At 38.5% G+C, this 13,868-nt stretch overlaps 1 protein-coding gene across 1 annotated transcript; it reads left to right on the top strand.

The window, feature by feature from the left end:
* Positions 1–453: 453 nt before the first annotated feature.
* LOC105061364 (protein ETHYLENE-INSENSITIVE 3-like 1a) lies at positions 454–5,512 on the top strand. The gene is made up of 2 exons (XM_010945383.4): positions 454–627; positions 3,119–5,512. The coding sequence occupies exon 2, from the start codon at positions 3,180–3,182 to the stop codon at positions 5,088–5,090; it is 1,911 nt and encodes a 636-aa protein (XP_010943685.1). The 5' UTR covers positions 454–627; positions 3,119–3,179; the 3' UTR covers positions 5,091–5,512.
* Positions 5,513–13,868: the final 8,356 nt, after the last annotated feature.

Raw genomic sequence — 13,868 nt, forward strand, 5'->3', positions numbered from 1 at the left:
CTACACATTCTTTGTTTGTAAACATCATTTTGAGATAGTTAATTTTAATGTTTGCAACTGGCGACTAAAATATGGTACAAACTTATAATATAGATCACAAGAAAAAGGTTTGTTTTTATGGCCTAGTTCTCAAAGGACTTTGCAAAAGGAAAAAAATATTATAAAGGTAGAATGGTAATTGCATCGAGGGGCACGGACACCCCCGGGGAAACCGGGTCAGCCGACCGTCACACCCCCCTGGCCCGCACGTCCGAGGGTGCGAATCCAGGATTTCACCTCCACGCTCTTCCCGTCCCCAGCTTTCACCTTTCACTCTTCTATTTTAACCCCCCAAGTCCCATCGTCGTATGCCCCACTTCCCACTGGAGAGAGAGAGAGAGCGATCGCTGTTCAAGCGAGGACCACCGCCCCCTATCTCTTTTATAATATCTCTCCAGATACGGAGTCCCCTTCTCCAACTTTTTTTTTCCCCTTCTTCTCTTCTCCTCTCCTCTCCTCTCCTCTCCTGTCTCTTTTCCATCATCGCTTATCGTCGTCGTCGTCGTCAGTAGAGGAGATTGCTTTCATGGAGTAGCGGAGCCAGATCCAGAGCCGAAGTCTAGCTAGAAGAAGGAAGAAGCAATCAAGGTTTGTTTTTTTTTTCCCCCCTCTCTTCTCTTCGAAAAGGCGCCTCCTTTTTCTTTTTGTTTTGGTTCGAGCCTTATTCTGCTATGTTTTCTTCTGTCTTTCTTATCTGCTCGATCTCTGCGACGCGCTTTTCGCGTTTTCAGTGCTTTTACCTTAGCCTTCGTTTGATCTCTGGAGTTCCTTCCTTGGTTCCTCGTAAAAAGATTCGTTTTTCCATTTTGTTTCTCTTTTTATTTTTTTTAAATAAGACTTTTTGGTTTGGTTTCGAGCTCCATGATGCATCTCTAATGGCGAATCTGAGGTCATATACTCATATACAGTGGTAATCACAGAGGATGAGGCTCTCGAATATAGCCAAATCCTCAACGTTTTAAACGTTTTTTTATATGGAAATTGGCTTTTTTTTTTTTTTTATAAAATTTTTTCGGCTTCTCTTTGGAATATGGCACAGCTCTACGGAGATCCGAACGAAAAATTTGTCTCAATTTAGGTACTTTGATTTCGATTTCCCTCTATCCTTTGGTTTCTTGTTGTTTGGACCAAAGTTTTAATTTTTCAGCAGTTTCGGGATGCCGTATCCAGTGAGAAAAAACGCGTTCTTTCTCTCGGGATTTGGACTTGATTCGGAGATACGCGATCGGATTGCGCGCCGTGTCGGTTTTAATTATTTGCCTTTTGTAGATGGGAGATGCATAAAGACGGATTGTTGTCGGCATCTCCTGTTTTTTCTTACCCCTCTTAATTATTTCTAGATTTTTTCCTTTTTACTTGGATTTTTTTCATCTATCTTAGATCAAGATTTCAAAGCCTTTCCCTAATATATGTTAGAGAAGGTAGAAAGAAAAATATCAAGTTTCGCTGCCGCCTCAACTAAGATCAGTCGATATCGCTGTCTTTATAAAGTTAATAATCTGATCCATGATCTAATTTCGATGCTGCGGCCTTCGATCTAGCAGCGTTTTGATCTCGGTAACTGGAATCATTAGGATTGATGGATTTTTTTTGCTTCCTTTTTTTGCGTGATGGTTTTAATGAAAGTTTTTTTTTTTTTTGGTTTGGTAAATGGTATCTTCTGTTTACCATTATTTTGAGAGGCTTCCTACATTATTTTTCTATTTTATTATGTTTTAGCTTGCTTGATGTTGCGCTTTGTTTTCTTTTGCTTTCCATTTCTGAGCCTCTGCTGTTATTGGTTTTGAAATGCATGTCTGCTCTGTTGGGCACAGAGATTTCTTTGAAGGTGAACTCATTTTGCCATCTTTGGAACTTCTGATGGGTTTCGGTTTCAATTTCCGATTTCATGTTTCTCGAGTTTGTGTGGATATGGAAATCAAAACATCGGATGTTTTGTGCACGATGTGAGGGGAATGGAGTTTGTTTTTCTGTCTATGCTATATATTTGATGTTTCGATGATGTATCTTCATATGCTGTTTTTGAGTTCTTGCATCATTTATAGTATTCTCATTTATAACCCATCCAATATGTGCAGTCATAGCTTGGGTGTGGGGCTCGGATGTTTTATTTTTGCTAATTTTGAAACATTCTATTACATAGCTTGGATGTTGCTCTGATATGCCTTTTTTCTTTCTGATCGGAGGAAAATCTTGATGTGCTTTGGTTTTATTGTCTCAGCTGGCTACAGATGTTGTCCTAAATAAAATAAAATAAAATAAAATAAAATAAAAATAAATCCTTAATCTTGCTTGATTAAAAGTTCCCTATGTAAAATGGATTTTATTTTATGTTTTTAACACTCTGTGATCTGGTTTTTATCAGATGTTCATTTATTCAGATTTCTTGCATATGGATTATTTTCATGCTCTTTGGCAGTGAAGGAATGGGTTTCTACTTCCATAATAAAAACACTTTTTTATTTTTTCTGCAGAGAATTGATTTCTTCAAAGCTTGCTGTTCCTTATGTGCTTTCTTCTCTTCTATATTGTGATGCATGGCTTTGCATCAATCCTATGATCACTTATATAATTTAATAATAAAGTTGTTTCAATATATGGATATTGTTGCTTTCTATTAATAGATGTATGTGAAGAAGAAGAAGAAGAAGAAGAAGAAGAACCTTTTGTCCTGGCACTTTATTATGTTAAAATTAGATGGAGATTAATTGTTGTGTTTGATCTAACATTTTTCTTTCATTTCTGGCGTGATTGCATGCATTTCTTCTTAGCAATACCTATCAAATATGATTTTCCTTTCTTTTTGTTAAATTCAATGCTTATTCATTTTTGTGATACATATGCAAAGAGAGTATCTCCTTAATTTCTTCTATTTTTTGAAAATCCTTCTTTGTCTCTGATTTCATTCGTTGTATGTTACTTCATTATGTGCACACATTTTATATAAAAATGTTAATGAATAATAATATTGTTCAGTTCCATGCTTGTTAATAAGAATTTTAGTGCTTTATTTTGAAGGTATTGTTGTGTTTTGGAGATGACACACTCTGATGTTTATGCTTGTGTTCTTCGATGGCAGGACTTTATTGCATCTGCTTTCAATTCTGCTAATATAGACTTAATTGCCCGTGCTGCTAACAATGATGGGTGGGCTGTTAATGGACAGTATGATCTTCTCTGGTAGCCAGAATAACTATGTGCCGTCTGTTAATGAGAAGAATATCAGTTTTGGTGCCCTCCTTAATCAGCCTGTTGTTGGTGATGCCATTTTAGGCGAGGGAGATCTAGTGGACCCTCCCTCTGAAAACTTTGCTGAGGCTGGAGAAGAGGAGAGTGACGATGACATTGACATAGAGGAACTGGAGCGGCGTATGTGGAGGGATCGGATGCGGCTTAAGCGTTTGAAAGAACAGCAACAGAACAAGAACAAGGAACAAGGGGCTGACTCGGCTAAGCAGCGCCAGTCCCAGGAGCAGGCTCGGCGGAAGAAGATGTCTCGTGCCCAGGATGGGATCCTGAAGTACATGCTGAAAATGATGGAGGTCTGCAAGGCCCAAGGCTTTGTCTATGGGATCATTCCAGAGAAAGGCAAGCCTGTGAGCGGTGCATCCGATAACTTAAGAGGCTGGTGGAAGGAAAAGGTCCGGTTTGATCGCAACGGGCCTGCTGCAATCGCCAAGTACCAGGCCGAAAACTCCATTCCGGGTGCTAATAATGAATTGAACCCTGGGACTGCAAGCCCTCATTCATTGCAGGAGCTTCAGGATACAACACTGGGCTCTCTCCTTTCAGCACTCATGCAGCACTGCGATCCACCGCAGCGAAGGTTCCCCCTGGAGAAAGGAGTCGCACCGCCATGGTGGCCGACTGGGAAAGAGGAGTGGTGGCCTGAGTTGGGCATCCCTAAAGATCAAGGTCCACCACCATACAAGAAACCCCATGATCTTAAGAAAGCATGGAAAGTTAGTGTTCTGACTGCTGTCATCAAGCACATGTCGCCCGATATCGAAAAGATTCGCAGGCTGGTGAGACAGTCCAAGTGCCTTCAAGACAAGATGACTGCCAAAGAGAGTGCCACGTGGCTGGCAGTTGTCAAACAGGAGGAGGAGTTATACATAAAGCTCCACCCAGATGCGCGTCCCCCTCCATCATCAGGAAGCGGTGTCACAGGGGCCATCTCCTTTAACAGCAGCTCCAGCGAGTATGATGTTGAAGGTGTTGATGATGGCAAGGGCGAGGAGGTGGGGAACCAGAAGGTTGCTGTTGATGGTAATGCTTTCAACCTGATTACTGCTGCAGGGAATGAGAACTTTGTGGTATCCGGACCATTGAAAGAAGAGACCGATGTAGAATTCATCCAGAAGAGAGCTGCTGTTGAGCCTGAAATGATGCCGAACCAGCGTGTTTTTACCTGCGATAACATGCAGTGCATGCATAATGATGTCCGTTTCGGATTTACAGACAGGAATTCGAGAAACACTCACCAGTACCTCTGCAAAAATCAGCAGAGTCTTTCTCAAGGTATCTCAGCAACCACTGGTGGCATGCAGATGAACGAGAACAAACCCCCAGTTTTCTTTGTGCCCTTAAATGCCCAGCCAAATCCCACTGGTCTTGGATCAAGTGTCAATCCTATCAACATCTCCGATCTGGGTATTCCTGCTGATGGGCAAAAAACGATCAATGAACTGATGAGCTTCTATGAGAACACCATCAATCCTAACAAGAACCAGGGAGGCATGACTATGTTGGATGGGCAGAATTCTCTTCAGCAGAAGCTTCAAATGGAGGATAACTTCTTTGGACAGGGGACTGGAATGGGTGGCAATGTTTTTGAAGAGGTTGGCAACTTAATGCAGCAGCAGCAGTTCTATGGCCGCGAAGACATGATGCCGGTTGAACAGCAACTTGGGAACCAGCCTGCTGATATGGGCGCTGACATCAATTTCGGCTCTGGTTTCAACATGTCAACCATGGGCTACACTGATCCATTGCAGAAAGGGATGGGAGAGTTGGTGCAGAAGCCCGAGTATCCGAGCTGGTTTTTCTGAATGAAATGGAAGAGACCTTGATCCAAATGCACAGGCATTGGGTCATGCAGTTAAAATGGTAAGGTCATCTCATGCAGTGGAGTAGAATTCTGATGCTGAACATCCTTATAAAAATATCTGATTTGGCTTCAGGTGATCTTCTTCCTGCATTTAGGTGTAGATTTTTCTTTTTCTTCTTTGTTTAGTGGAACAAATATTTATATATCTGAGATTGCTTCCTAGGGGTTCCCTGGAGGTTCTCCAAGCGAAGCATTCAGTCAGACTTGGGTTAAGTATATGGGGTTGTAGGGTTTGCATTAGCTGCGGGGAACTGATGAATGGATGGTTTGTATGACCCAATCCCGCATTGAAATCTTTATAGACATCTGGTGTTTAAACTGGTATTGGGGTTAGTTAAAATATAGTTTTGCTTTTGTTTATAATTATGTGATTCGCTTGTTGCTTCTTGATATTGGCTATATAATTGGTTTATGATTGCTGACTGCCCTTCTGCCATCTTGTATTGAAAGATGGATCATCTAAGGGTATGTGGATGACCTTGATTGGAAAATGTGGTGGTGTTATGTTGCTGTAAAGATAGCTAAATAGCTTGAAGTTGTGATGCCATTTCTGCTTCCTTGTGAAATGGCAAATTGTTGCCCCCTATGAATGATGCCATGGTTTTCTATTTCATGGAGAATGGTATTGGTTGCACTTTGTTCGCTAGCTATCCATCATTTGCCTAGGAAAAATTCTTCTTTTTGTGCTATATTAGTAGGTTCCTACTCTTGTGGTTCTGGTTCCAGTTATTTGCTCATGCGTTACCTTTGAAACTCCAATTGAATTGCTGTGATTCCTTCGTTTTCTGACATCTTAAAGCAATGCTATCAACTGCCATCTCTCTCCCATTTTAGTATGTTCTCTTTCATGCAGCAGTGGAAGTATCCAACTGCTATCGGTGTTTAGCACTGCTTAGCCAAGTGGAATCCTTTTAGATACAGTACAGCTAGATCTTAGATAAGGTCTTTGAGCCATGATTGTATTGGAGTCCAAATTCTATGATGTACGCACTCTTTTAATTTCTCGAACCTGCTAGTAGCCACTTTGCCCCACCTTACCAAACTTATAACAGAGTCCATGATGTTCCGGTTGGTCTGCACCACGATGGTAATTGGTAAAGAAAAGTTAGGTGGATCAAAGACTAAAGTGCCTTTGAAATCTGTAAAGTGCTGTCAACCATCTTTCATGGCACTTTCTTAGTGACGGTATCTCACCTTTCTTGTGTTGGCGTTATCCATCCCATCCCACCTCTCTCTTGTGACTCTTCACATGCTCATCTGGACTCAAAGGGTCATGAATCATGACAAGGACTCCTTCCTCTACCTCTTCACATGCCTCCACTAGTTTGTGGACCAAAAACTATGTAGGAATCCATTTTCGATGCGATCAAATGCTGAGGGCCTTAGCTTACACTTTAAAATACGCTGACATTTGCATGTCAGGTGGTGAAAATTTGGGTGGGTGATGTGTGTGCATTCCAAACATTGGAGCGGCCACTTAACCTAGTTTTGGTCGGGACTCTAAATCCGAATCGAGTTCTTGGGTTTGGCTACCTTTGCCAACAATCGGACAGTTTGTATATAGGGATGTTCCTAAAGGCACACACATGAATTGCAGTCTGTTTGTGTCCCTTGGAAGTGCTGAGAGGGGATGGTTGTGGAAGAAGCCTGGAAGGAGCAATGTACACTTCAGCCGCGTGAAGAGTGTTGAGTGATTCAAGTCTTGGATGTAGTCCATGGAAGGTATAAAGATTATCCTGACCGAGGTGGGCCCCTGGGCAGTAACCTTGGAAGTCCTAAAAGGCTTGCATGAGTGGGTTTTTTTTTTTGGTCCCAAGTGGCTTGTACTGTTGTCGTGGAATAGTTTAATTAGTAGATATCACATGCCTAAACAACCGCTGATAGTGATGGTTTTATCAAATTTTGGTGGTGGTGTCATAGTTCTACTTCCCAATAATGTAGATATATATATTATATTTAAAGGTTAGGGTACGAGATTTGTTTATATATTATAATGAGTGGAAGGAAGAGTCTGATGTGATGTGTTTGCTAGGGGTAGCTGGAGATTAAAATGGATCGGGTCGGAGTCAAGTATGACCGAAATCTAATCTTACCTTGGATGTTTCCCTTGAATATTATCAAATTGGAACAGGCACTATGGATCCATAAGTTGGATCGGTTTGGTTTGATTAGTTTGGATTGGATCCGCTCTATCTGCATTCGGCTATTTTGCTAAGAGCTTAATTCTTTGATGATTTGATGGATCAACTATTTCCAGCGTGAGCCGAGGACAATCAATTTAACCAAAGATTTCATTAGACCAGTCAAACTTTTTAACTCCAACCTGGTCAAGAAAGAGACCAATCTGAGTGGAACTAGAACGTTTGTCGGCTTGGCTTCTAGCTCAACTGATCCAATCCAGTTTGGAGAACAAGGAAAGATTCTTCACGCAAGCCCTAAACATACAAAGGGAGTGCCCACCCAACCTTCTTACCCTTGATGTAAATAGGGCATGGAGACCAATTCCACCATCTCTCTCTCTCTCTCTCCTCTCCCTGTGTGACAGCCCTCGGCATTATCCTCCTTCCCGTTGCCTATAACATAAGGCCATGGAAATACTTACATGTGCTCCTTGCTATGTAATAGATAATGGGAACACATACAAAAAATTGGGCAGAAAAACCCATCAGTTATTATTTAAGGTCACCATTTATGCATGGTTTCATTCCTTGGCTCCATAAATATGGTTGTGTATGGTACTTGCCTTTGATGGAAAGAAACAGTCATGAAGATGAGGGCATATATTGGTTCAGTCTGAAACTGAGTGATCCTAAAAGGCAAAATGACAATATGATTTTCTTACCATTTTCTTTTTAAAATTGGTGATATATTTCCTGTAATTCTCTTTTAAGCGATGATGTAATGGTTGTCTAAATTAATGATGGTGCAGCACAACAGTGATCAGAGCTGACGGCAGCCCCACTTTTGTCGGCTCCAGGGTCCAAGAAACAAGTGATGACGGGGGCACGCACGTGTGTGTATAATTCTTTTCTCTTTGGATATACTGTGTCCAAGAAACAGCATATCCACCTATATGTTGGATATTATGTGCATAATTGACAAAATAATAGGATGCCAACAAACAAAGGAAGTATCTCGCAGACTTCAAACATACCTGCAAATGGACTGCTTTGAATTTCTACGGTTTGATTCGCAACAAAATACATTAGTTTTGGCCACAACTTGATGGTCATGTTGGTAATACCTTGCTCTTGGTTTCTCCTTAGTTTAACTTTCTTTGTAAGCTATTTTGGTGTGCAATTATTTGAGCATCATATCTAGCATATATCTAGTTGAAGAGGACCCAATTTAAGTGATTTAATGTTATCTAAGGCCTCTTTGTTGAAAGAGAAGCAATTGTTTTAGTACTAATTATAACGTATGGTTCCTACTAAAAGATTTTAGATATACGATAAATTTTAGAAAGATTCTGACTGAATTTGGTAATATATACCTTCCTTATAAAATTGTATAAAATTTATTTGGTATGTTATTTTGCTAATTTAAGTAACCTTAAGTTTCACAATGAAAAACATTTTTTTTTTTAAATTCTAATTTTTGAAGATGTTTGACCTTTGTTATGCATAAATCATGAAAAAAACATCTATGTTATTTATAGAAATCTAGTATACCTAAAACCTATGACGGAGAACTTTAGCCAGGTTTATTATGAATTACGGTTGGAAACTATTGCCATTTCTATATAGTGCTAGAGGATTTATTTTAATTAAGGTTTGTTCTAACCTAATACAAGGACTTGAATCTTGACTCAAATCTAGGTTACCCTATAATATAAGAGAACCATTCATCACTGTGATATGCTTTAAACATCAAGGATAAGCAACTCAACTAATAATCTCAAACACTATAAAACTTATACTTGAGTATAGCTTTAGATCAAGTTAGCTAATTGTAAGACATCACCATCTCTCTCTCTCTCTCTCTCTCTCTCTCTCTCTATAGTATAGAGGTCAATTAGAACAAGTTAAGCTAATTTAAATTTATATTTTTTAAAACATAAATGATATAAGATTGGATTTATCTCAATTAGAACAATCCCAACTAATTGGCATTACTCTCCTTAGCATAGAGGTTCCTCTCAAGATAGTAGCACTCATATTGGACCACTACACCACCCTCTCTCTCTCTCTCCCGCTCGCTCTCTCTATGTGTATGTGTGCGTAGATATCTGCCAAACCTAGGAATTTAGGTGAGCATATATCATATTTCAGAAAAAAAAAAAAAAAGATCGTCCACAATCCATAATAAATCCCTAACGTATAATACACAAAATGACTCAGGTAAATAATGTTGCTTAATATTGCACATGAAGGAAAAGAATGTGAAAGAAAACAAGAATTGGAGTTGCTATAAAAAGGGGATGGAGGAGTTGCTTTGAGGGATGGAAAGTTGAAGACATCCCTGAAAATTCTTTTTGGAAATACGGTTATGGAGACTGAATTGGCTAATGCAAATTGTTGACACTGCACGTCCATTTTTTTCTTTAAAGACAGAATTGTCACTGTTTTGTAATGCTTTTGAAAGAAAATATGGACTAGATGGAATGTTCTTCCTCTGGTTTTCCTTGTAAAAGCCCACATCTTTGGAAACTCCAAATCCCATATATGGTTAATTAATAAAAGAGGGTCAGTTTATCTTCCTCTTCAATCAACTAAAAAAAAAAATTCAAAATTCTAAGGAATTTTACCAATGCACATCCAATGCAAGAACAGAATCTTAATTATAATAAACTTCATGTGCCTACAATCAGTGTCTTTTATTATGGAGATACTTGATTACTGATTTGCTTTGGATTTTCAACCAGCCAGGAAGATGGTTAAGCTTCAGCTAACAAGTTAGGAGTTCTCTCGAGTCATATAATAAAATGCAGAATGGGCAAACTGTTCATGAGCTGGCTCATAATTAGCTCGATTGATTAGTAGATAAGCCTATCTAGACCTAGGCTTAGTTTACTTGAGCTCAGCTCAATTAAGCTCGAAACTTGAATATAAAATATTTAAAATTCAGCTTGATGGTAAGTGATTTAACATGACTGGACTTGATTACAAACAAGCCATGGTTGAGCTAGGCCTTGAAGCTTGGCTTGTTTACACCCTTTGTCTTTTTCTTTCTCCCCTGGTTAAATACAAGTTAAAATCGGTAAAAGGTGAAATAGAGACCTATTTAGTTTCATCATTTTATTCCAGGTCGGTGGCCGACAAATGATAGTGAGCTCCAGGGTTCGGCAACCAGTAACAGAAGCAATGCCATACCTTTTAACCACGGCAAGCAGTAGGATTATAATATTATAGTCTATTATATAATTTTTTGAGCCAAATGGTGCTTCTTCCCCATATTCTGCATCAATCCATCTTACTTACAAATACTAGAATAGTTTTTTTCTTTTTTTTTTTTTGCTATAAAAAAATAGCACAGCCAATTTTTAGTGGCTTAAGAGGCACTACCGTGCATAGTCTACCCGATGTGCTTGCTTTATCCCAACTGCTTACTTTCTCAACTTTCCTCACAAAATATATGCAAAAGTTAAGGGACAAGCTCATGCAACGAGAGGAAACCTGGCAACATCATTATATGGCCTAACCATATTGCTTGTAAATTGGGATGCTATTGTGATGGGTAGGTAATGGACTATCACGTCTCAAATTCAGGATATAATACGATCATGCTATCAAAAGGTACAGTCTATAATAACACGAAGTCAATATTCATCTTCTTAAATATAATAAGAGATGCATCATAAATAAAAATAATAATAAATAATAAAAATTTTATTTAAATTCTTAATTAAACTAAAACTGGTTCAGAGCATTTAAATCCAAAAGCAAATATCAACTCAAGTCTCAATATTCATAATAACTACAAATTCATGATCATAAAATAAACTAAATTTTCATTACGAAATTTTCAAGCTTGCTTCGCAAATCCCCAAGCTTGAATTCTCTTTGCCGGTCTTAACCTTATTTCTTTATGTAAGAAAAAAAATAAAAAGAATATGAGCTATACTAGCCTAGTAAGTAGAACCTGCGCTTTTTTATCGGATCAAACATAAGTTTTCTATAATAATATAATTTTAAAAAATAATAGATAACACAAAATAAAGTATTTCATAGAATATATAATAAAATAAGTCATAAACCAATCATGTATGTATAAACCATGAATCTTTCATAAACATTTTTCGTAAATCATTCTTGTCATATGTCCATGTCATGTTTCTAAATCTTACTCATAGATATTCTTGCTATGGTCACTTTATACCCGTGACAGGATTAGTATTCTTAATCGACAAGTTCATATTTCATATGCCAACTTTATACCTGCTGGCAGGGCCTGTGTTCATATGGATGCTAGCTCCGGATGTCGACTTTTCCATAAGGATTCGTTCATAGCTATTTAAGAGCTTTTGAAATCTTTATATATTTTTCTTAAAACATACCTATACTTAGGTGGAAAAATCATAAAATTCATACCTCATAACCATACTATTTTCATATGATATATTCATGAAATCAATGCTCATAATAAAACATGCTTTTTCATATATGCTGATCCTTATTTTATGAAAAATATGATTTCATCAATAATAATTTTTTACATGAAAAATATGATTATTCAAAATAAATAAGAAGCGTAAGATCCACTTACCTTAATCGTCCTTGATCTTTAGTCTTTCTTAAATGAATTAAGTAATCCTATTTAAAATATTAAATTATAATCATTTTTTATTTTATATATTCAATAAAATTAAATAATAAAAAAAGTGGTTGACTGGATGATCAGTTCTATAAACCATCCGGACACTAAATCGATTTGGGATCATCTCGCTGAGGTCAACATGAATCCCTAAAAGAGAAAAAGATGGTCCGATATAAGATCTATAGGTCTTTCTTAAAGAGAAAAAGGAGGATAGAGTAATTTTAGAGAGAGAAAAATTTTAGAGAGAAGGAAAGAGAGAGAAAGAGGAGAGAGAGAAGGAGGAAGAGATAGGTGAGAGAAAATCTTCTCTTTTTTTTTTCTTTTTTTTTTCTTTTTTTTTTCTTCCCTTTTTCTTTTCTTCTTTCTTTTCTTTTCCTCTATCTTTTCCTGACCGAACAGAAGGACACGAGGGGGGGCTTGGTGGCTCGTGCTCCGACGAGGTGCGGCGGCATGGCCGGAGGTCCGACAGCAGGTGGCGACATCTGATCGACAGCGACGGAGCAAGAAAGGGCCGGAGGGAGTGTCGGCGGCAGGCAGTAGGTGGCAGGTCAAAAGAAAATAGAAAAAAATCAAAAAAATAGGGGACTCGATCTTTTTTCTTTTATTTTCATGATCATCGGCAGATCACTGATGGCCATAACCTTCAGAGAAGGAAAGGTAGGGAGGTGGGGATCATGCTACAGGGGTATGGCACCACGGGCAGTGGCACCGGTGGCCGGAAACGAGGAAGAGAGAGCTCGACCGAATAGAGGAAAAACAGGGCATTCCTTTTCTTCTTGATTTCCGGCAAAGTTGATGGCCGACAGTGAGGTTTGGGGCCAGAGGAGAAAGGAAAGAGGGAGAGGAAGAAAGGTTGGAGCTTTACCTGAGCTCCGATAGCATCTCCGGCCTCTATTTTCCGACGAACACAATAATGAGAGGCCGCAGCTTCAACGGAAAAAAGAGAGGAAAATCACCTGTGTTCGTCGGTGTTCGTCGTGGCTAGTCTTATTAGAGGAGAGGGGATTTTGTAGGGCAGAGGGGAGGTCAAATCCTTCCTGGATTCGACTTTCTTTCCGATGAGGTCACACGGAAGAAGTCTCCCAGCGGGAGTCTTCAACGTTTTTTTTTAATTTTTTGGCTGCTTTGAGATTTGGATTATTACATGGACTTTTCAATATTACCTGGATTTTCAAATGGCAAAGAAGAAAGAACTCAAGGAGTTCATTCATACACAGCCACCTCTCATTTGATTGAGGGAATGAAAAGGGTACACATTCATACAGAGTTTCGAAACATAATTGCAATTTTCAACTACCACGCTTCTACAATCAGAAGATTTATCTTTGCAGCCTGCAACGGTGGTAGCAATGACGATGAAGAAGTATAAATTCAACAGGATGGGACATGTTTATTGCAGCTTAAATGGCAACAACTTTAAGGGAGTATTTACATCAGCTTGTCAACAGGAAATATGACAAAGTTTTATGCAAATCAAGAGGGTATTTGTTCACTCTATATGGCTTGACAGGTTCTTTTAGTTCCAATTTAGAGATAACGTCACTTGCTTTTTGGTCAATTGGGTTTCTGACTTTGCCATGATCCAATATATAAACATAGCTTTCACAATTATGCAAAAAAGCTTTCAATTTTCTTACAATTCTATTAACAACACGGTTTATTACAAGAACACTAGAATATACTCACTCCATGATGCAATAACTTATTCCACATTCATCAAAAGGGGAAAATAATAAAAAGTATGTATGTATATATATATATATGTATGTATGTGTGTGTGTGTGTCTATATATATATATATATATAAGAAGGAAAAAAAAAATTCTTATCCCCATTACAGCTTAGCCATTTGGGTCTCTTTAATGTGGAATGATTGCTAAGAAAAGCAAGCAAGCGAAGAAGAACAAAGAAAGCATACTAGTGAAACCAAATGTTTGGTTCTTGGTAAACACGCTTTCTCATA

This window comes from Elaeis guineensis, chromosome 1 (assembly GCF_000442705.2).
Source record: "Elaeis guineensis isolate ETL-2024a chromosome 1, EG11, whole genome shotgun sequence".
In the NCBI taxonomy this organism is placed as follows: Eukaryota; Viridiplantae; Streptophyta; class Magnoliopsida; order Arecales; family Arecaceae; genus Elaeis; species Elaeis guineensis.